This window comes from Danio aesculapii, chromosome 13 (genome assembly GCF_903798145.1).
Source record: "Danio aesculapii chromosome 13, fDanAes4.1, whole genome shotgun sequence".
NCBI lineage: Eukaryota > Metazoa > Chordata > Actinopteri > Cypriniformes > Danionidae > Danio > Danio aesculapii.
In genome coordinates, this window is record NC_079447.1 from 45,143,232 (window position 1) to 45,166,321 (window position 23,090).

At 36.3% G+C, this 23,090-nt stretch overlaps 1 protein-coding gene across 1 annotated transcript; it reads left to right on the forward strand.

The window, feature by feature from the left end:
• Positions 1-2,112: 2,112 nt before the first annotated feature.
• Positions 2,113-17,559, forward strand: pitx3 (paired-like homeodomain 3). Its single transcript, XM_056470673.1, has 4 exons — positions 2,113-2,346; positions 8,162-8,288; positions 10,568-10,773; positions 16,298-17,559. Exons 2-4 carry the CDS (start codon positions 8,180-8,182, stop codon positions 16,862-16,864), a joined length of 882 nt encoding a protein of 293 aa, XP_056326648.1. The 5' UTR covers positions 2,113-2,346; positions 8,162-8,179; the 3' UTR covers positions 16,865-17,559.
• Positions 17,560-23,090: the final 5,531 nt, after the last annotated feature.

Sequence of the window (23,090 nt, forward strand, 5' to 3'; positions counted from 1 at the left end):
ACACGTAAATCACGTGTTAACACGTACCTACGTGTTAACGCGTAATTGCGTGTTAACGCGTAAATTACGTGTTAACACGTAATAACGTGTAAACGCGTTTGTTGCAGACGTTTTGGCCCTAATGGCCTTCCATACCTGTCAACTGACAGCTCTTCCAACCAATAATCGTTAGAATCTGGGACCTTCCTGCCCATGTATTAAAATAGATTATATCGCTGTTTGGAAACATTCATCAATAAACTTTATTTTAAATGTACATTTATACGTGTTTGTAAACTGTAAACATCCATAGTAGTATTAACATTAACATTTCTCAGCTAATATTCAGAATAGGGCGGGTCTTCGGTGAAGTCACAATCACGTCAGGGTCGGTTGGATTTCACTGATGACGAAACGAGTTGTGTGTCCTCACGACGGAGGCGTACAGAGTTCATACACACACGGGCTTGTTTTGATGTTGTCACAATGTGCAAGAGCTCCACAAGTGCAGTTTCAAGAGGACCATGAATAGGTGATGCATTTTTAAAACGATTATATATTGTAAACACGGGTTTGAAGTCCTTCGGATGATTCTAACAGAAAGAAACGATACATTTTAATTCATTTCAACATCACTCGTGTCAATGTTGCAAATCAATTCAAATGTATATATAGCTACTATCAGGAATTGAATAAACCCTCTAATTAAAATAAATATCCAGAATGGTTTATTAAACATTTCGGAGAATTTGGAAACACCCAGGGAGGGAATGGTTTGACTGCAAGAAAGTTAGGACAGAAAATTAGTAACATAAATTGTTTTGTGGGAAGAAACAAAAACGTCTGAAGTAGCCTATATAAAACAATATACGTCTTCTAAATCATTAAAAGGGACGCACACGTTAAGGTAGGCCACGAAGAATAGATAAATATATGTTAAAATATATGTTGTTTTTATTAGTAGTAGTAGAAGTACGATTGAATTATTAATTAGTAACCTCTGCCTTTATAGCCTAGCAAAAAAAAAACGTCTGTTTCTTCACCTCTTAAAACACTTTTCGTCCTCAATAAAGGCTAGTCTGTGACTGTCTGACCCAATATATCTAATATTGTTTACATTATCTTGATCAATAGGCCTAACTAAACAATTGAGGTAAAGTTGGTTTTACATTCGCACATTCATTCATTTTATTGGTCCCTATATTGTTTACCAATCTACTTTGAATATTCGGTCTGAAATCTCATTATGTATGACTTCAAAACAACATTAGCACTATTTATTTGAGTGTGAACAATGTTGTACTTTGAAAGTTTCCCTCTATAACATTTGATACATTTTGTACTTTGTTGCTTATATGATTTCTCTATTTACATTTACAAAGGATACTTTTCTGATATTATATTATAAGGAGAATGTCTGAATGTCCAAATATAAAACCAACTTTACCTCAATAACTAAATATAGCAAATGCAAGGACGCAACTACAAGTGAACTGACTGAAGACGTGTCGTGGAGTGTGCGTCATTTAGTTCATTGTAAAGTGTAAAACCCCTGATGATATTTTTGTTATATTAAACTGCAGACTAGTCTTTTTAATTTTACTAATTAATATATTTTGGATTTATTAACGCTTCACTCTTAAAAAATAAAAGAATAGGCTACAGAAATCCAGCCAACAGAATAAATAAAATACTGTTTTTCTTGTTGTGAAAAAGATGTTACCCTCTATAACATTTTATTCATTAAAGTTTTTAATGGATGTCAATAAGAGTGTTGAGAATGCAAAACATCACAAATGAGAAAGGAACAGATTTTTAGGAAAGAAAAAGTAGTGTCCCCCCCTAACAATAACATTACACTAACTAGCCTGATGTTCATGCTTGTAAGTGAAGGTTTTAGTGATGCTGCGCAAGTGAGCTCAAGCGGGTGATTGACCGACGCTTTGATTTACTGTGCGTATGTTTAGCGAGCGCATGTGTGAGACTAAAAGAGCGTGGGAGAGAGAGAGAGAGAGAGAGAGAGAGAGAGAGAGAGAGAGAGAGAGAGAGAGAGAGAGAGAGAGAGAGAGAGAGAGAGAGAGAGTCAAGGGGTGGGCACTGCTTTTGCCGCGGACCTGTCTCACGAGATATTTAGCATAAAGTCAGTCCCCCTCTGCATGGGGATCAAGCCTTCACTCTCCTCTAAAAACTTATGACAGACAACACACACAGAGAGAAAGAGAAAGGGGAAACTTTCTCTTTACGTTTGCTCATCTTAAGGAACTTTCTACATGACGACCGCATCGTTTCAGAAAAGCTGCTAAGACGCGTTGAACGCAAAAAAGTTGTACCTTTTTCGAGGATTACCTCCACTAGACCGGGATTCATGTGAGTAGATGCATGACAAAAATCACCGTGCTGATGAAATGTGCATTCGTGCGCTGGAGGAGCTTTGGTGATGTTGTCTCCTTCCAGTCTCTCAAAAATAGGCTACTTGATTCAGACCTGTCGGGTTAGACAGAAAGGATCGCGGCGGATTTATCGCTCGTCAAGATCACTTTTACCGGAGAAGCATATGGGACAAACGAGCGTCGTTTATCATCGGGTTGAAGTTGATGTGATGATGTGTAATGTATACGAAATGTACAACGTAGCTCAATGGAATATGTACGGTTACTAACATTAGCCTATTTAATTAAATATAAGTAATAATAGTATTAACAGTAATAATGATGATGAAATATTGTGGTTAGGAAGTTATACTATTCGAGTAGGCTGTACGAGAATATGTTTAATCTATTATCAATTAATATTTTAAATGTGGATAAAATCAGATGCAATTGTTTAACTCGATGACGCCGGTCTTTCATTAAGAAAAACTTACTTTAAAGTGTCTGCATAAGGTTATTTTGACAGTTAAACTCTATGTTATGGTTTGCTGGATAATGTCAAATGTGTTGTTTAAGTTAACGGGCTTAGCCTACATTGATTTGTTTGAAGTTCATTTAAGTCAGTTTGTGCATTTGTCAAAAGTGCCGGTGGTTAGCAAGACTACAGCCGACAAATGTGCATACGATTGAATTACAACCAATAGAAAAATAAAACATCTGCTAATTTTTCTGTCTATGCTGCTGTAGGCCTATATATTAGCCTATATGATAAATATATTAATGGAGGGCGCATAACTGATAGGCGGCAGGTGCTTCGAAGCCGTAAAAAAGATAAAGAAAAAAAGACATCCAGGTTTCCATCCACGCTCACTCTGTTATTTAGTTATATTGTTAAAAATGCTCAGGTGCTATTTTAAATTTTAAAACATGCAACAATTAAAAGTTTCAGTTAGGGGGCATTTCTGTCTGTCCAAAATAAAAAAAAAATAGTATAGCCTAATAAAAAATACTAAAGCAAACGCACCTGTATATCTAAATTTACATGCGGCCAAATAGTCAAACAAGATTGACCGAAACATTTTTGCTAGAGTATCAAAAACGAGAGCTTAAAATTAATCTTATTAGGCTCCCATAATTTTATTTATTGTTGCATTTTCTAGATGTCTTTTATTGTAATATTTTAACTCGGGTTCTCTTGCTTGTGATTGATTCTTGTTTATATATTTTTAATTGGACGCGCTAAATATTCTAATTATAATTTTCGTTTAAAATGGCTTAAAATCATTGCAATAAAATTGCTAACACGTTTAAAAGAATAAAAACAGGTTATTTGTAAATGCGTGCATATGTGGTTAAACCACACAGACCGAAAAGTGCGTGAGGGAGGCTCTTGCGTTTGGTCATGTCGCCTCCAGTATGGGATGTAATGAACAAACACACTGTACAAGTCTGTATTTCGGCTTCAGCTATTCAAAACATATAAAGTATGTCTTTTAAACTTTTGCTTAATATCGAATCTCTACATTTTTTGTGCATGTTATGTTTCAACATTTCATCATTCGTATATTTCTCAGTCGAACAGTGACAATGTGCGTGCCGCTGTGTAATGAAATAAACATGACCGTCCTTATAGCGAGATGAGCATCTCCTCGTACACGGATATTCGGAGCTGTGCGTGCAGGAAAAGCCGCGCTTTGACATACACAGCCAAATGCAAATGGGTGTTAGGAGGGGAGAAATTAACATCTACAAACATTGGGTAGAAATTCCATCTGCCGCCGGCTCGAGTGGGCCCTTAATAAGTTCTCAGACAGCAAAGTGACACACATCTTAATCAACTCTTAATCCAAGGAATTAATTCTAAACGCGTTTATGAATAATTCCTGAGATAATGCAGCAGCCCGTGGAAATGTATGCGGTCGAACCAACAGATGGACCCAGCAATCTTCTGAAAAACGAGAGGATTTTACCTCTATTATCTCTTCTCTTATTAGATATATATATTTTAATGAGATCGATGTCCTGTATATAAACTGCCCCCTCACTGACATGCATTATCTGAGCGGTGTCAGTACGAATATCTCGAAGGCAGCATAAATTTTCCTTTCTCCAAGTGCCATCAACACGGTGTGAAGAGAGACATAAAGTTTTGAGCCAAACTTTATCACAGGAAATTTACATTAAAAAACACAATTCAAAAAAGTGTACCTAGTTATAATGATCATTTTAAACAACAATAATTAAAAATATCATTGTTATTATATAAATAATAATAATAATAATAATAATAATAATAAGTATTATTATTATTATTATTATTATTATTATTATTATTATTATGTACATAAATTTTACAATTTGTTATATACACCATTTAATACATAAATATGATATAAATCAAGGTCAGAAAAACCTAGTCACTTTCCTTTTTGGTCTCTCCATTTTTACATTTTAAAAAATCTATCAATGCATCTGTGGCATTTGCATGGACTCTTTGATCACTTGCCTTGTTGGCCCACAGTCCTTAGGGGACCCTTGATAGAGTTTGAAATGTAATAATGTCACAAGTCCTGGTAGGGGTGGGGAGGTGGGTGCATTGACACCTTGCTCGGGATGAAATAACCAGCTTACGTCACCTATAACTCTGGCCAAAAGGAGCAGCATCTGAGCAGCCTGCCTGACAGATAACCATTTATCAAAGTCACTCCGGGTATGTGTTGAAGTATATCTATAGTTCTGATTGTAATTCTGCATTCTCATGATAGCCTCCCCTGCACAAGCCAGCTGCATGTACAAGGCAAGTTACATCAACTGTTAATTAGATTAAAAGGGATTATGATGGCATTAAAAATGTCATTAATAGATACTATAAAAAGTGTATGCTAGAAAATATCATTTACAAAACAAATCATATTTTTATGAGAAATATGAAGCTATTTACAACATAGAAAGCATTAAAATTATTAAAGGTCAAATGGTGTGCCATCCTGAGCACAATGAAACAAATCATTATAATTTAACAGGACACTCTGCTTTGGTAAAGCACAAATTTGTTATCCAAATGTTTCCTTTTAAGCATTTGTTATATTGAGTACATCTAGGCCTGTAAGCGTTTTACTACACCACTTTACACAAGTAGAATCACAACACTTTTACTGCAATTATGCAATTTTACTTTTCATTTTATATTTATATATTCTTTTAAACAAATTGTCATATGTTTAAATTCAATGTTTCAAATAGCAATATTGATGTAAAGTTGATATATGTTAATATATGATATAAAGTTGAGCATATGCTAGCAAAACCAAATGTGACTTGCTTCTGAAAACATCTACTGTTTTGAAAGAGTGTTCCTCTGTTATTTATCACCACTGATAATTTCTACATCCCCAGGTTTTGTATTCTCATTAATACAGATCAAGTGCTGATAGTTTGGCACTTGTTTGTTTCCTCCTATAGATAGAGAATTCAATACCAATAGCTTTTATTGAGTGTAATTCTTCTAACTTTTTCAGAAGAAAAAAGTTGATGATGTCCTGGGATTTCATTATAATCATAACAATTTTGACAAATATGTATTTAATGTTCCAATAATAAATTTAGAATCTAAAATGAAGAAATGAATTCAGTTAAATCAGGCTGATGACACTATTATTGCTAAAATGTATAAGGAAGTGTTCCAGTTTTGAATTAATTGCCAAAGGTATTTGTTAATTCTTTAGTGGATTATATATAATGCATCATTATGGGAGCTGTCATTATTGGTGCTGAATTAAGGACCAAACTGATTATCTCTCCATTGGCAAACAAATAAACATCTGTGTTACTAATATATATATAATATAGATATAAATAAAGCTACTTTAACCTGAATGCAGTTTTGCACACATTAGCACACTGTCACTGAACGATAAACAAGGATATATCATTTAGATATACAAATATATTAAAGTAGGCCCGCGTTATGCATTGTGAGCTGTCGCCTCAAATCAGGCCTATCATGTGGCATTGGATCTAAATTAGTTTTAGCCAATATTTGTTTTATCGTGTCTCGTAGACTATATCTGTGAAAGTGAGGAGAAATATCCTTTGATGTTGCACACCATGCGCCCGTTTATTTACGAACATTTTACGCGCTGTAGGAACAAACAATGCGCTCTTTGGGAAAAACACATTTACTCAAAGGCTAAACTACAAATCTGACTTAAATCATGGATAGGCCTATAGTATATCTGCGTATTCTTTTATAGATAGCTTAATAAAATGTATTGCATTGGGTAATTTCAATAATTAAAGCGGGTGAGAAATTAGCGACTTTAGGCATATATGTTTTTTTCTTTTGTTAATGCGAGTTCATCGTAATTTAGAAGTTTATTTAAAAAAATAATTGAATCAAGAAAATATTTGATGTTTGAAAGTGTATATTTATATTATATTTCTATATTTAATTATGTGTATAGTTTAAATATATTATCTTAACAAATAGGCTATATTTTTCTATTTATTCCCGTTTTGTGTCAGTGTGCAGACGATTAGTCAGACATTCACATAGCCTGTACAATACGACTCCTTTAAGCGAATACCCTATGCAGCGAATATAAAAGGATAAATCACATGTGTTGTTGCTTCAATTATTCTATTCGCGCGCGAGTTCCGATGCCGTTTGCTGAATTCTGATCTGCTTTCACTCTTCACCACAGATTCCAAGGCGCAGTAAGAAAGTGATTATGTTTCTATATCTCTTGGGTGTAACTGCTGTTACACAAATAAACGAAATGTTATTTTAAGCTCTATTACGAGGCTGCTATTTAAGGCTGTTCACTCTTATTTTAAATGCCCGGTGCCTCAAATCAAAAATCGTCTTCAAGACACACTGAGTACAGTTGCACACCAATGTAACCCACCTGACGTTTTGGAGATTTGCAACACAAAGCAAACGCGCTGGATTTCATTACTGCATCTCATTTGATATGAAGAAACATGCAAATAATCGAGCACTCTTTTCACTTTATATTTCGCATCCGGTTTATTAGCTGTTTGGATTGATTCCTGCTGTGAATTTATTTGGGTTAACTTCGTTACTTGTTTGGGTTAACTTGTTTGAGGCTTTAGGTTTCTGAAAGGAAATGCTGACCATATAGAAACAATAAACGAACAAAAATAAATAAATAAACAAACAGAATAGCCCTAGATTTTTAACATTAGTATTGACAAAGATTTTTTTTTAATTAAAATTAATTAATTTAAAATGTGTACCATATTAAAATTATGTTCCTATTTATTAGTCTGTGTACACGGACGGTCTGAGAGTGAAAATAGCCGTCTATTCCATCACATCATATAAACTTCTATTCTATTAAATTATTTCTCCAAGATTCAGTTCAGTTTTTTGGTTTGAAAATAAAATCCAGTGTTGTTGAATTAAATTGAATGAGTTATTGATAAAGGCTGTGACGTTGTCACCTTTTAATTAAACGTTTATTGTACCAAATGTATTTTTGTTTAAAGTGTACGATTAGCTTGGCCTGCTACATATTTTGTTAAGTCTCTAAGTGGCTCTGACGAACCGTGAAACACTCTTGGCCTGTTTGAGGAAATATGTTCAACCAGAACATATAAAGAATAATATATTTAAGGGGAAAATAGTAGATGTGTCTTTTATTTCGTTAGTCAGAAGATGATGAGCTGCGGTCACACTAAACCTGAGCAAACAATGCAGTCTCGTGTGTATTGTTTTTCTAGCTTAAGCGTGTGTAGACTATGGTGCATCAGCAAGCATTTATGTAAATATGACCCTGTGCTGTTCACAGAGCCTGGCGGTCGAGGTGATGGATTTTAACCTTCTAACGGACAGTGAGGCCCGCAGCCCGGCACTGTCTCTGTCTGACTCCGGGACGCCTCAGCACGATCCGGGATGCAAAGGCCAAGACAACAGTGGTCAGTTCATATTCATGTCTAATTAACAATACAAGATAATCATTAATTATTATAAACATTTAAGTAATAATATGAGTTTAGAAGCAAAAGCCGTCTGAAAAAAGTGCCGTCTGAAATCTTATTCTAAATTTAAGTCTCATGTGAGGAGGTTCGGCAAATTCTCTTTTTATTGCTATTAATGGGGTATTTTCATTGCATATATGTATAATATATCACAGAAACAAAAGATACACACTGGCTGCTTAGCCTGCTGCATGTTGGTTATTTTGTGCATGCTGGTTATTTAATTTTCGTTCTTCGTTCTTCTCTAGTTAATTCGTGTAATGCGGCTCCACATCTTTGGTTGGAGTTTTGAATAATCTTGGGTCATTTGAATTCAGGCCTATACCTTTCATAGATGTTGAAGAGTTTTTATGTGCCTGCTGACAGTCGCCATTTGAAGAAGATCCTGGATAGCCAGTCACGTGCTAAAGGAGCGGTGCATAAATTATTCATTCCCATGCCTCAAATTTGGTACCCAAATAACTCAGTCAGTAGGCCAATGCGAATCAGTCTAAACACCTGTGAAAAGGTCTGAAGACGACATGCACTTTACAGAGAGACTGCACGACAGAGGATTATGCAATCCTAAATATAAAAAAAGTCAGCTGTTTATTGTTAAATTACTGTTAGCTTACTTTCTGTTTCTGTTAATGAGCTTATTTGGGTGTGAGAATGTGAAAAGCCTGTCTATTGCACCGGAAACTGCATGCATTTCGATCATCAAATGATTTATCTAATGGCTATACAGTTCTTTAATAGTAAATAATTGTTCCGATTACGGCGGGTTTCTCAGCAGTGCCAATAATAATTTTTTGGCTCCCCAGGGAACCTTTTTCTAAAGTTATTACGTTTTCCGCTATAAAAATGCTTTATGTAATGAAAAGGTTAAATCGATGTTAAAAGTTTCATCCATCCATATGCCGAATGCCAGTTAAGAGCTTTTATTTTTAGGAGTCCAAATTTACGGATGAATCTTCCCAAGTTGTTTGTTTACATAATGTTTATAGATAATGTATGCCGAATGAAACAGAAAATAGGCTATATTGAAAATCCCACGGGAAAGTAACTTATATTTTCTCACTAAAGATTAAGGATTATTATATATATTTTTATATATTTTATATTATATTATTGGTCCGCATGTTGCGGATTTAGGCATTTTTTTCTATTTTAAACGTTTAGGCCTATGCCAAAAAGTGCATGTCTGCTTAGTTACAAAATATATGAAATCTTTATTAATAAGCTGCATTTACCTATTTTTGGCTAATTAAAAAAAACCTAAAAATATTTTTTGGTCTATTGGCATATCATTATTTTAAGGAAACGTTAGCTTAACCACAAACATGATATTAAAGTAAGCCTAGTCTAAACAACAAAAATATACAACCGACAAAATAATAATAAATAAGACTTTACTGTATTTAATTTTAAGAAGCAGCGTTTTTGTTTTCACTATAGGCCTATAACTACTTCACAAATTTCAGTGGTTGACGTCTATTCATCAGCTTCTGAAGAAGCTCATAATTCACGCCCTTTACGGGCTAAAATGTTTCAGCATAATGCCGATATTAAACACAAACTGAACAATAAATTGATTAATTAAACGCTCTGAAAGTTAAACAACAAAGCTTCTACATTTATTGAAGAGCTCACTGATTCTCTCATACACGCCGTACTTACAGAACAGACATCGGTTTAATACATCGACTTAATTAAACTTAAAGTATATTAATTTCCATTTTACTTCACAGAATGTATTTTCTGCGTCTTCTGTTTAATAGATGCTGTTGTAAAGTTAAAGGCGATCTGTCCGCTGACAGATGGCAGCATGATGTCTTATTGGTTTTCCTAGAGGCCCTGCAGAGTCCTGGAAAGCTTGCTGATTAGTTAGAACTGCTCCTAGAGAGTTAAGCTCTTGCCAAACAGCCCCAAACCTGCCCTGTCACTAATGGCTGATCCCAGGATTATGTGGCCAGCTAATTTAGCCCTTTCTGTGGGGTCTTGCATTTGCAATTTGCAGAACTCTGTAGACACCACAGAGGGAGGATTTTCATCATGCATACAAAAAACCCACTCAGGGCCCTGCAGTTTACCTTGCTCTTGTTTTCTAGCTAAACGGAAGCTAAATACTTTTGTGTAGTTAGCACAAACATGTTTATATGTAGCTAAGTTTGATTTGTAATCATGTTAATGCAACACATGTTTGCTTAATTAATGATTTTTTATGACCCATACAGACACAGAGAAGTCCCATCAGAACCACACAGATGAGTCGAACCCAGAGGACGGCTCTCTAAAGAAAAAACAGCGCCGGCAAAGGACACATTTCACTAGCCAGCAGCTCCAGGAACTGGAAGCCACCTTTCAGAGAAACCGTTATCCCGACATGAGCACGCGAGAGGAGATTGCGGTGTGGACCAACCTCACAGAAGCAAGAGTACGGGTACGTGTGTCCCTGCCAAACTAAACCGCTGCATAGCTACGGCACATTGTGTTTCAGAAACAGTTGTAGATGTTATAATCAAACAAATATATAATCGACACACTGACTGATGCAGATAAGAAGTTATGTTCACTATGCTGTCACTATGGTACATTTGTGTAATGAAAGGGCGTCCTTTGTACCACAAGACATAAATTATAGGCCCGGGCTATTCCAGGATTTTCAGGAATACTTAAAGGGATAGTTTATCCAAAAATGACAGTTACCTCACAATTTACTCTTCCTTGTGTCATTTTAAACATCTGCCGAACACAAATAAAGATATTTTGAAGAATGTTGGTTGCTGGGACTCATCCACTTCATTAACAGGAAAAAAATACTATGGAAGTCAATAGGAAATAATTTTTCAAAATATCTTCTCTTATGTTCAACAGAAGAAAGAGTCAATAGGTTCTGAACAAGTTAAGGTTAGTTAGTTATGACAGAGTTTTCATTTTTAGGGTATAATATATTAAACCCTTAAACTGAAGACACTTTTGGTACATGGAACCACACTGTAAAAAAATCCTGGTTGCCTTTCATTTTTAAGCTGAATCAAATTAACCTTATGAGTCCACTGAACTTGTATTATGTTAAACTGACTTAAAACAGCTTGCGTAACTTATAAATTGAAGTTAGAACTTGATTAACTTCATTTAATAAGGTACAATGACCTAAAACCATACGCTAATCATTCAACTTTTACAGTTCAGAGTAAACCCATTGTTTTAAACGCTGATTTTTAGTTAATTTTACTATGAAGAAATGAGTAAACCAGTGCAACTGGGAACTGTTAAGTTGATTTAACCTGACTTTTCTAATTATGCACATAATTAATTTACCTAATGATTTTAAGGCAACAGTTTACTCATTTTTTTAAGTAAAGTAAACTAATCACTATAGGGCCAGACAGAATCTGGCAATTTTTTGCTATTTCTGTGGAAAATTTAGTAAAAAATCTGCAGATTTATGCAGAATGATTTTAGGCGTATCATAACAAACTTCATTCATTCATTTTCTTTTCGGCTTAGTCCCTTTATTAATCTGGGGTCGCCACAACAGAATGAACCGCCAACTTAGCCAGCATATGCTTTACGCAGCGGATGCCCTTCCAGCTGCAACCCATCACTGGGAAACATCCACACACACTCATTTACACACATACACCACGGACAATTTAGCCTACCCAATTCACCTATACCACATGTCTTTGGACTTGTGGGGGAAACCGGAGCACCCAGAGGAAACCCACGCGAACACGGGGAGAACATGCAAACTCCACACAGAAATGCCAACTGACCCAGCCGTTACATTTTTAACTTTTATTTAATGCAAATCCATCTAGATCCTCTTAGTTGGTAAACAAACAATTTGGTCTCTCATACAATTAATCTACTAAAAGACAGAAAATATGACTTTACAAACTGTACTGTAAATAAATCATATGAACATTTTAATGTTATTATTTTTATATCACAACAATATTAGTGAAATTAATTAAAAACTGAATAAATATAAATTTACACCCATTTACCCAAGTAAATACATAGACTCAATAACGGGCTAAAAATCTGCAGATTTCTGCACGGACAGATTCCGTGTGGGCCTACTAATGATTTTAAAAGCAACATGCTTGCTCACTTTAAGTATAGTCAACTAACTTTATCAGCTGTGGCATTTTTTACGGTTACCTCAAAACTGCTATGATGTAATTTGAACAATAGTTAAAACCCTAAAAAAAGGTTTGTGACCTTCTGTCTGAACAAAAAGCATCGGCAAAATTTAATCGGTGAAGCCCACAAAGAGAGCAGGTGGGCTCCCATTCTGATGGATGACAATACAATCGCTGCCTCCTTAGCTGGCGCGCATTTAATGGATCAGATTCATGTTGGCCAGAGGAAAGGTCACATAGCACGCAGTCTTGGTTGTTATTTTGAAAGAACAACAGAGGTAGAGATACTCCTTTCCTAATGTCTATCAGTGGCCTCCTGAACCGTGCATGAATGTCAGTAATCCCAGCTGGAACCTTATGCCACATATTCCGCATGCTTCCGCTGTCATATTGATTTACGCAATTGATAGAGTATGTGCTCCTAATAAACTCACAAACCCTAAATCATGGCACTGACCTAATGCCAGCTTGACCCAGGATACTTTAAAAACCCTCCACAATGGACCACACACCACTTTTGATGCTGCCACGGTTGGGTTTTACAGTCATTACAGCAGTGTTGAGAGAAAGCATGTTCAGCTGTAAGCCACTTGTGCACGATTTTAGAAAATATATGCTTGGGTTGGAAAGTGAGAGCTATTGTACACCCCAAAATGAAATCATTTACTCATCCTTCACTTGTTTCGAATCCTGTTTGCATTTCTTTCTTGTAGAAGACAAAGGAAAAACAAACAAACAGCCATTGACTTTTATAGTATATATACTTCTATAGCATTTAGTTCCTAACATGGCTGCTTTATATCCAAACATTCTTCAGAATATCTTCTTTTGTGTTTAACAGAAGAGAGAAAATCCAAAAAGTTTAGAACCACTTGAGTGTGAGTAAACACTGAAGATTTGTGTTTTTGGGTGAACCATCTCTTGAATATGACTTTAGGGAAGGTGGTGAAAAGCACTCGGTCACTATATCATAATATCTATGCCAAAATATATAGAATGAACACACCGTCCACTGAACTATATTTGCCATTCGGTTATTTTGGAAGGCTTTAAACACCATTGCCAAAGTGTCAGTGGAACATTCACAGAGGAGGGTATTCCCTGTGTCCAAATATAAACGGTATCATTTACAGTGTGCTGGATAAAAAAAATGTCATTAAATATTCTCAGAAAAGCGTGGCAAAATGCAGCCGCTATGTGAGTTTATTTTTGAAATATGTGGAGACAATCCTTCTGAGAATCCATAAAGTATGTCATTAGATACAGGGTTATGAGAAAAGCGAAATCTTTCTTTTGTTTGTTTCTGCGGATGTTGCTTTTAAGGGGAAGTCATTTACACATGGCATATAAAGAATGTTATTTACACTGTGAAAACCTAATAATTAAAACTTAATTTCTTATTTTCCTTTCTCGTTTGTTTTCCTTGCTAATTACAGTTTGCGTTTTCAGAAGGAACAAAAAAGATTGGCAAAAGAAAAGAGAGCTAAATGAAATATATTCATTTAAATTTTCACATTAAAACTCTAATCCACCCAATATCCCCTAAAAATAGGATATAAAATTGACTAAATGTGAGGGAAGCTCTTTAATGACATTTCCCACTAGGGAAACTCATAATAAGTGAATAAATTAGTTTTAATAAATGAAGCACTTAAATTCTGCCAGGTGGAACTTTTTTTTTGGGAAAGAATATTTTTAATCTGAATATTAAAGTTATGCTGAGCGCTTTAATATGTACAGTATTTTATATTAGGAGTGAAATGCCATTCAGTTGTACATTGCATTGTAAAAAAAAGCCGGGTTCCACACGATCGATTTGTGTTGGGACAATGGGAAGGAATTAAGTAAGCTTATTAATTTGTATAAATATAAGTGGATTGAACATAAAACACTTAAGTTGTCACATTGTGAATTTTAAATACTGTAAGTAGTAACAGAAAACATCATTTTCTGAGTGTACGTTGTAAAAACAACGTGTTTCACACAATTCCTTCATGTTGTCCAAACAGAAATAAACCCTTTGACTGCCCCTTTACCAAATGGTTGACCATGTTTTTGCTGTTTAAAATAGTGACTGTTAAAGTAATTTAAAGAATGGCTATTTTAAATGATGCAATTGCATCACAGCAAAAAGATCGCTGGTTCGAGCCTCGGCTGGGTCAGTTGGCATTTCTGTGTGGAGTTTGCATGTTCTCCCTGTGTTGGCATGGGTTTCCTCTGGGTCTTCTGATTTCCCCCAAAAACATGTGGTATAGGTGAATTGGATAGGCTAAATTGTCCGTAGTGTATGAGTGTGTATGGATGTTTCCCAGTGATGGGTTGCAGCTGGAAGGGCATGAGCTGCATATGCTGGATAAGTTAGCAATTCATTCTGTTTTAAATAATGACTTACACACACAGCATTGTTGGTTTACAAAAAAAAAAAATAATAATAATCCTGTTGCACTACTACACTTGATTTTGGTTTATTGTAAAACGGAAAAAAAAGAAAGCATGTTAAATGAGAATCTGAAATGTTTTATGGCATACTTAAAAAAAGGTGATTTAGTATTCAAAATTTGTTTTATTTTGAATATTTTTTTTTAAATAAATTGGTCTTACACTTCATATTTTCAGATTTTTCATAGTATAGATATTAAGTCCGGTACTTTTACCATAAACCGACATATCAACCATTTGATAGAGGCTGATGTTTTAGAAATTATGGGATGTGTTGAAACAAAAATGCATTGAGTGTGTTAACTAGTGACATTAGGAGTCAAAAAAAGCAATCTAAACATTTTTTTCTTGGGGGGGTAGTTAAAGGGTTAAATAAGTTGACATAGATGTTTTATCAAATTTAAGTGGATTGAACATAAAACAATTCAGTTGTCGCAAAAAACACTCAAGAATTGTGTTGTTTCAGCTCATTAAGTGGTTTGAACGAACAGCTAACATCATTTTTAAAGTGTACACTAAAAAATGTCGGGTTCCACACAATTCTTTCATGCTGTCCCAACACAAATTAAGTTAACATAATTGTTTTGACAAATTTAAGTGGATTGAACATAAAACAATTAAGTTGTCGCGAAAAACACTCAAGAGTTGTGTTGTTTTAGCTCATTTTAAATAAGTAGTTTGAACAAACAGCAAACATCTGTTTTTGAGTGTACGTTGTAAAAATTGCAAGGTTTCACACAATTCCTTCATTGTCCTAACACAAATTAAATAAGTTAACGTAATTGTTTTGACAAATTTAATTGGATTGAACATAAAACAATTAAGTTATTGCAAAAAAACACTCAATTATTGTGTTGTTTCAGCTCATTAAGTGGTTTGAACAAACAGCAAACATAATTTTTTAAGCGTACACTAGAAAAACCCGGGTTCCACACAATTCCTTCATGTTGTCCCAACACAAATTAAGCTAACATAATTGTTTAGAAAAATTTAAGTAGATTGAACATAAAACAATTATGTTGCCCCCCCCAAAAAAAACACTCAAAAATGATGTTGTTTCAGCTCAATTTAAATAAGTAGTTTGAACAAACAGCAAACATCATTTTCTGAATGTACGTTGTAAAAATTGCTGGGTTTTGCACAATTCCTTCATGCTGTCCCAACACAAATTGATTAAGTTAATGTAATTGTTTTGACAAATGTAAGTGGATTGAACATAAAACAATTAAGTGGCCACAAAAAACACTCAAGAGTTGTGTTGTTTCAGCTCATTTTAAATAAGTAGTTTAAACAAACAGCAAACATCATTTTCTGAGTGTACGTTGACAAACGATGTGAAATCTGACCACTGGTTTCTTGCTGTCTTTTCGACAGGTGTGGTTTAAAAACCGCCGAGCCAAATGGAGAAAGCGAGAAAGGAACCAGCAAGCCGAGCTGTGCAAGAACGGCTTCGGCGCCCAGTTCAATGGACTCATGCAGCCGTACGACGACATGTACTCTGGCTACTCCTACAACAACTGGGCCACTAAGAGCCTGGCCAGCAGCCCGCTGTCAGCCAAAAGTTTTCCTTTCTTTAACTCCATGAATGTAAGCCCGCTGTCCTCCCAGCCAATGTTCTCCCCGCCCAGCTCCATCCCTTCCATGAACATGGCCTCATCGATGGTGCCCTCGGCGGTGGCAGGGGTGCCGGGCTCAGGCCTCAACAACCTGGGAAACCTGAACAACCTGAACAGCCCCACCCTCAATTCTGCAGCCGTGTCAGCAGCCGCCTGCCCGTATGCCACCACGGCCGGTCCATACATGTACAGAGACACCTGTAACTCCAGTCTGGCCAGCCTCCGGCTCAAGGCCAAACAGCACGCCAACTTCGCCTATCCGGCCGTGCAGAACCCTGTTTCCAACTTAAGCCCCTGCCAGTACGCTGTAGACCGGCCGGTATGAAAGCGTAGCGTCTAGCGTTCCAAAAAACAAAAAAGCCCCGACCTGAACTTCAAGCCCTTGTCTAGCCAACCCTACATTCGACTCCGAGGCATCATCACCCTGCAATGAACTGGATTTCTGGGAATAAAGCTTCACAAGGAATGGAGCGTCACAATGGACCAGGCCTCAAAGAACTCATGCGATAACATGTTAAGACGCTGTCGCCGAACCGACCAACTGTTTAAAAGCTTTTGTCCGCTGCATGATTAGAGACAAAAGAGGACGTAAACACTTCCGCTGCACTCAGACCTCGCGAAAGAATATCATAGGCAGAGATGAGAGGATGTACATAATGGACTCTGTATTGTATGTGATAAAATATCTCAAAAAATTTAGTATTTTAACGATGAAAGGAGCATGTTCCTCAACAGCGAAGGATAGACCTCCGCGAGGAATTTTAATCTTTGTTGTGAATTCCATTCACCTAAGGTCAGAGGTCAAAGGTTGTTGACGAGATGAAACCTAGCATTAAGTAGTTTCAGATGAAAAGAGAGAGAAAAAAACACTGAAAATTGGGACTTTTTTATTTTAAACGATGAACTAAAAAGCCATTGAGTAAATAGATTTGTGTGGTGTTTAAAAAAAGGGAGTCTATGACTGTAATATAATGTATGTAAGAGTGCAGTTGTTATAAAACAAGCTTTTTTCCTGGTGTAGCCTGCTTTGTCTCATTAAAAATGAAATAAATAATTATTTGTTTTTATGAACAAGCCATGCTTTTGGTAGAAAATCTGAATGATTGGAAAACACAATGTACTTCGCAGCCTCAAAAACCCATGGCAACGTCATCCAGCAGAAGAGAGACAGAGGGATATAGATGTTCCCATCGGCCTGTCACTGATCTGTTTGACCTAAAGTCTTGGAGGGGCTTCCATCAAGCACCACTCACTATCCTGTAACGGGGGGAATTCTTGGTGCGGTGCCTCGTACTTCCGAGCGGACTCTGCCAAGATTACATAAGTGTGTGAGAGGCATCCCTCCAGAGAGTCGCAGCAGAGACCGCACTCAGGTTTACATCTACACGAATCTTACAGAGTTTACAGTAATTACTAATTGTGAAGAAGAATAAATCACAGTTGTATTTGGCTCCTATGTGATATTTTGATAGCATTTCCAAGACTACAAATCAAGCCTTCACAACAATAAATTAATTAAACTGAATACATAATAATAATATCATCATTCATAGAGTGAAATTATATGTATAATATATATTTATTATATATTAAAGGCAATATTCATAACTAAATAGCAATGATGATGTTATGATTTATTATGTAATAATGTATCTTTCGCAATATATAAATGTGTATTCAATAGAAATGTATATATGTTTTTATAAAATTTAATTTCATTATATATATACACACTACCTGACAAAAGTCTTGTCGTTGTTCATGGTTTTAAAATCAACCAATAATAACTTCACTTAATCAATTTTCTAATGAATCATCTGTTGAACTGCATCCCATTCATCACAAATACTCCAAAGACCTATTGGAACCTGTATGGACCCAAAATTCTCATAGAAATCAGTCAGGTTTGGTGAAGTAAAAAGCATGGTTTGGGGTTACATTCAGTATGGGGGCATGCAAGAGATCTGCAGAGTGGATGGCAACACTAACAGGCTGAGGTCTATCAAGACATTTGTGCTGCCCATTACATTACAAACCACAGGAGAGGGCAAATTCTTCAGTATGACAGCGTTCCTTCTCATACTCTACTTCAAAGTTCCTGAAAGCAAAGAAGGTTAAGGTGCTCCAGGATTGGCCAGCCCAGTGACCAGAAGTTAATATTATTGAGCATGTCAGGGGTAAGATGGAGGAGCCATTGAAGATGAATCCAAGGAATCTTGATGAACTCTGGGAGTCCTGCTAGAATGCTTTCTTTGCCATTCCAGATGACTTTATTAAGAGTTATTTGAGTCATTGCAGAGATGTATGGATGCAGTCCTTCAAGCTCATGGAAGTCAGACACAATATTAACTCTTGTTTCACTGCACCATCACTTTATATTCTATACTGGACATTATTTCTGTTAAGAGACAAGACTTTTGTTAATGCAAAGTCAGACCTTACTGTTCTAATTAAATCATTAAAAATCAAGGCATGATCTAGAGGCCTTTGCTTTAATATAAGCCTATCCTTATACTAAATGATTAACTAAAAGTCAAGTTATTAATTGTTGTTCCTAAAACTTGGATAGGCGGCAAGACTTTTGTCAGGCAGTGTACATATGCAATTCCTAATGTTTTGATTTAGTGGCTAATTTTGTACATTTTAGTCTAATTTGCTCAAATTTGTAGATTTTGCAGTCAAGTTTGCTTTTGTATGAAATGTATTAATTAGCGACTGTTCTGACAATATATAAAGTAGTAATGTAAAATAGTTAAAATAGTTACCATATTGTGAGTTCAGGCTCACAATATCTTATAAATAATAACATATATTTATAAACTGCAGCAAACAATATTTTCAATACATTAACTTTGACTTTTTGAGACCGTTTTAAATTAAATTTCAGACTTAAACAAGGCTAAATGCTAAGGGTTTTTCTAATGTCCAGTGGAAAGGAATTTTAAAGAAACTAAAACAAGCAAACTCTTGTTACACTAATATACTTTTTTTCAGCATAACTTTTCCACCTGGCAAAATTTAAGTGCTTCATTAAGTGCCTCACAACAGTCTCTCCTCGTCAATGTCTAACCACACTATAAATACATGGACCAGGTTTTGAAACCGCGTAGGTAAATAGAGTTAATACATGTAACTTTGTTAAAAGTTTTATTGAGATGTTGATGATTGGATGGATGTTGGCCTGATAACGGACATAGGAAAATTAAGAACTAAAACCTACACACCACAGCCATATCACCCTGCAGCCCAAGACTGGTTACTCACTGAAGCTGAGCAGGGCTGAGCCTGATCTGTACCTGCATGGGAGACCACATGGGAAAACTAGGATGCTGTTGGAAGTGGTGTTAGTGAGGCCGGCAGGAGGCTGTGTGACTCACGAACATAGTGAAGAGGAAGCTAAACTGTCAGTGAGCACATTCATTTGGATGAGACGTTAAACCGAAATCCTGACTCTGTTAGGTCATAAAAAATCCCATGGCACTTCTCGTAAAAGGTGTGTGGCCATACACAACAAATGCGCTATTTAAATACACATTACATTACCTTATTTCGTTGGCTCAGTGGCTAGCACTGTCGCCTCACAACAAGCAGGTCACTGGTTCAAGTCCTGGCTGGGCCAGTTGGCATTTGTGTGTGGAGTTTGCATGTACTCCACATGTTCACATGGGTTTCCTAAAGGAGCTCCAGTTACCCCCACAAGTCAAAAGACATGCCCTGTAGATGAATTTATTAACCTCAATTATCAATAGTGTATGAGGGTGTGTGTGTGTTTCCTAGTGCTGGGTTGCAGCTGTAAGGGCATCCGCTGTGTTAAACATTTGCTAGAATAGTTGGTGGTTCATTCCCCTGTGATGACCTCTGAAATAGAGACTAAGCCGAAGGAAAATGAATGAACACCATAATTCACTAATGCCTGATTCAGACTGCATGATTTTAGCCCCGATTTTGACTCGCCGACAGGTTTTAAGAAATCGCAGACAAATGCCTGAAATCACAAGCAAATCGGTGCTCGTGCACGTGAGTGACAATCACACAGACGCGATCTGAGAGAGTCGCCGATGCCTGTGAGATATTTGGCGTGCTAAATATCTGGAGCTGTCGGCGATTCAAATCACGCCGTGTGAAATGAGTTTTGACTGAAGATAACATCGGCGATCGTCTACAGCCAATGAGAGAGAGCAGCATTCACTTTTGTGTGTGTACCAGCAGGCCAGCGGGAGGTTGAGGGAGAAGTTAAAAGCGCTCATTTTCGGTTTATTTGGACCCAAGAAATGAAGGAAAAATTAGTGGAGGTTTGACAAGAGCACCAGTGTCTGTTTGACGTTTCATACAGAAAGTTAAAAAAGAAAGTTGAGGAGAAATTGATAATTCCCTTCAAACCCAGGTGAGCAAATATGTCCATTTTCTACCCCATTAAAGGCTTACTTCTCGTCATGTAGTTAATAACAAAAAATATACTACGTGTTTTTGACTGTGAGACGTAGTATGGACAAAGTTCTTGGCGATTCTTCTTATTGTAAAGTCATGCAATGTGAAAGCCCCCGTCGCCGATCCATCTTGCAGCGTAAACAAAGCAGCGACATATGGAGAGAGATTAGACTCAATAATAATTCACGCAAAAGACACGATGTACACAATCGTAGCCAAATTCACGTACGTAAAATATTTATTTATACTTACAAAAACAATTCACATGCACAAAATAAAAATACATTTTCATAAAATACGTTTCACAAATGCAAAACACCATTTGCAAATATATAAGAGTGTACAAAAAGTTTTGAATGTTTAAAATTCACGAGTTCATCCTGAATGAGAATGTGCGAATCCTCTCTCACGTACGACTCACCCTGAATACGAGTGTGTGCATTTTGAGACTTTCCTGCCAGAAACAGGCAACTCATACCTCTCAGCCAATCAGATGAGAGCTGTACTCGATGTCAACCACTCTGCGCTCCTTTTGCGCAGTCTGTTCCTCTAACCAACATGGCGGATACTCCTGTAAGTCAATACTGTTTCCTACTTGTTTGTGTATACGCTTTTTATAGTAGAATCAGAGTGTATTTTCAGTAACTCAATAGAAAAGTGCTTGTGTTAAGTCTATGCTAATTTAAGTGTATAGTAATAAATGTGCAAAGCATCTTGTATTAGCCGCCATGTTGTAATTTGAACAAACCTTGTTGTTTAAATTATGTTATGTCAGGGAGTTGTGATTGGTTGAACAGTAAGCTCGCATCTTATTGGCTACAGGGCACGAGTGACTCACGTGGGAGGTGTGTGCTGACAGGAAAGTCTCAAAAATGCACACACTCGTATTCAGGGTGAGTCGTACGTGAGAGAGGATTTGCACATTCTCATTCAGGATGAACTCGTGAATTTTAAACATTCAAAACTTTTTGTACACTCTTATATATTTGCAAATGGTGTTTTGCATTTGTGAAACGTATTTTATGAAAATGTATTTTTATTTTGTGCATGTGAATTGTTTTTGTAAGTATAAATAAATATTTTACGTACGTGAATTTGGCTACGCATGTGTACATCGTGTCTTTTGCGTGAATTATTATTGAGTCTAATCTCTCTCCATAGCGACAAAGCGCTAGCCCAGATAGTCATGCAGTGTGAAAACATCTGTGACACGACTACTTTTAAAATCATGCAGTCTGAACTCGGCATTAGACTTTTAAAATTGTTTTTGAAATGTAAGACTTTTTAAGACGCCCTGATCAAACAACAGGACAACAAACTTTTATTCAAGTCTACTGCTAGGTAAAGTGTATAATGTATCGCGCAAGTAAAAACCAGTTTGGACAAATGCAAATATGACATTTAGTGTCAAAGGAAATACATACAATGAAATGGAATTAAACAAAAGTGTAACAATGACAAATAATTACAGCTAGTTTTCTGGCGTGACGAATCGGCATTTCAGACAGGATTTGGGTGAGGCGTCCTTTTAAAATGAATTGTGACACAAAGTAAAAGCAGTGAGGGAATAGTGTGTGTGTGTGTGTGTTCACACTCATGATCCACGCTGAGCGCTCAAATCAATATCTCACAGGAGGGTAAATATCCTCTGCTCCCTTATGTTTGCCTCTCAAAACAGATATCAGCTGAAAAGAAAACACATTTACAAAGGGCACGACCTGCAAAAAAATCCTAATGCAATCTGAGAATCCAATCCACGGTAATAGTTCTAAGTGGTCAAGAACTGGTTTGGTTTTGGCGTTTTATCTATTTGTGCATCGATGTGCACAAAAAAATAAATGATGGCCTTCGTTTTAGAGTCATTTTCCGAACAATGACTCAAAGAGTGTTGAAGCATGAGGCCTTTAGTCAAGCATGACACCATGCAAAAGAGCAGGGACGGCTCAATTACCTTGAAGTGAATGCAAAGGCTTGAAAGAAAAACATTCGGACACTCAAAAGCGTTGTGCTATTTTGAATGTCTCCCTTAAGGGTTGAAGACAGATCATCACAAAACCAAATCTGAAGTTCACAAGGTGAATTGAGCAAACAGTATTAATCTTCAATCTCACTTTTCGGATTTT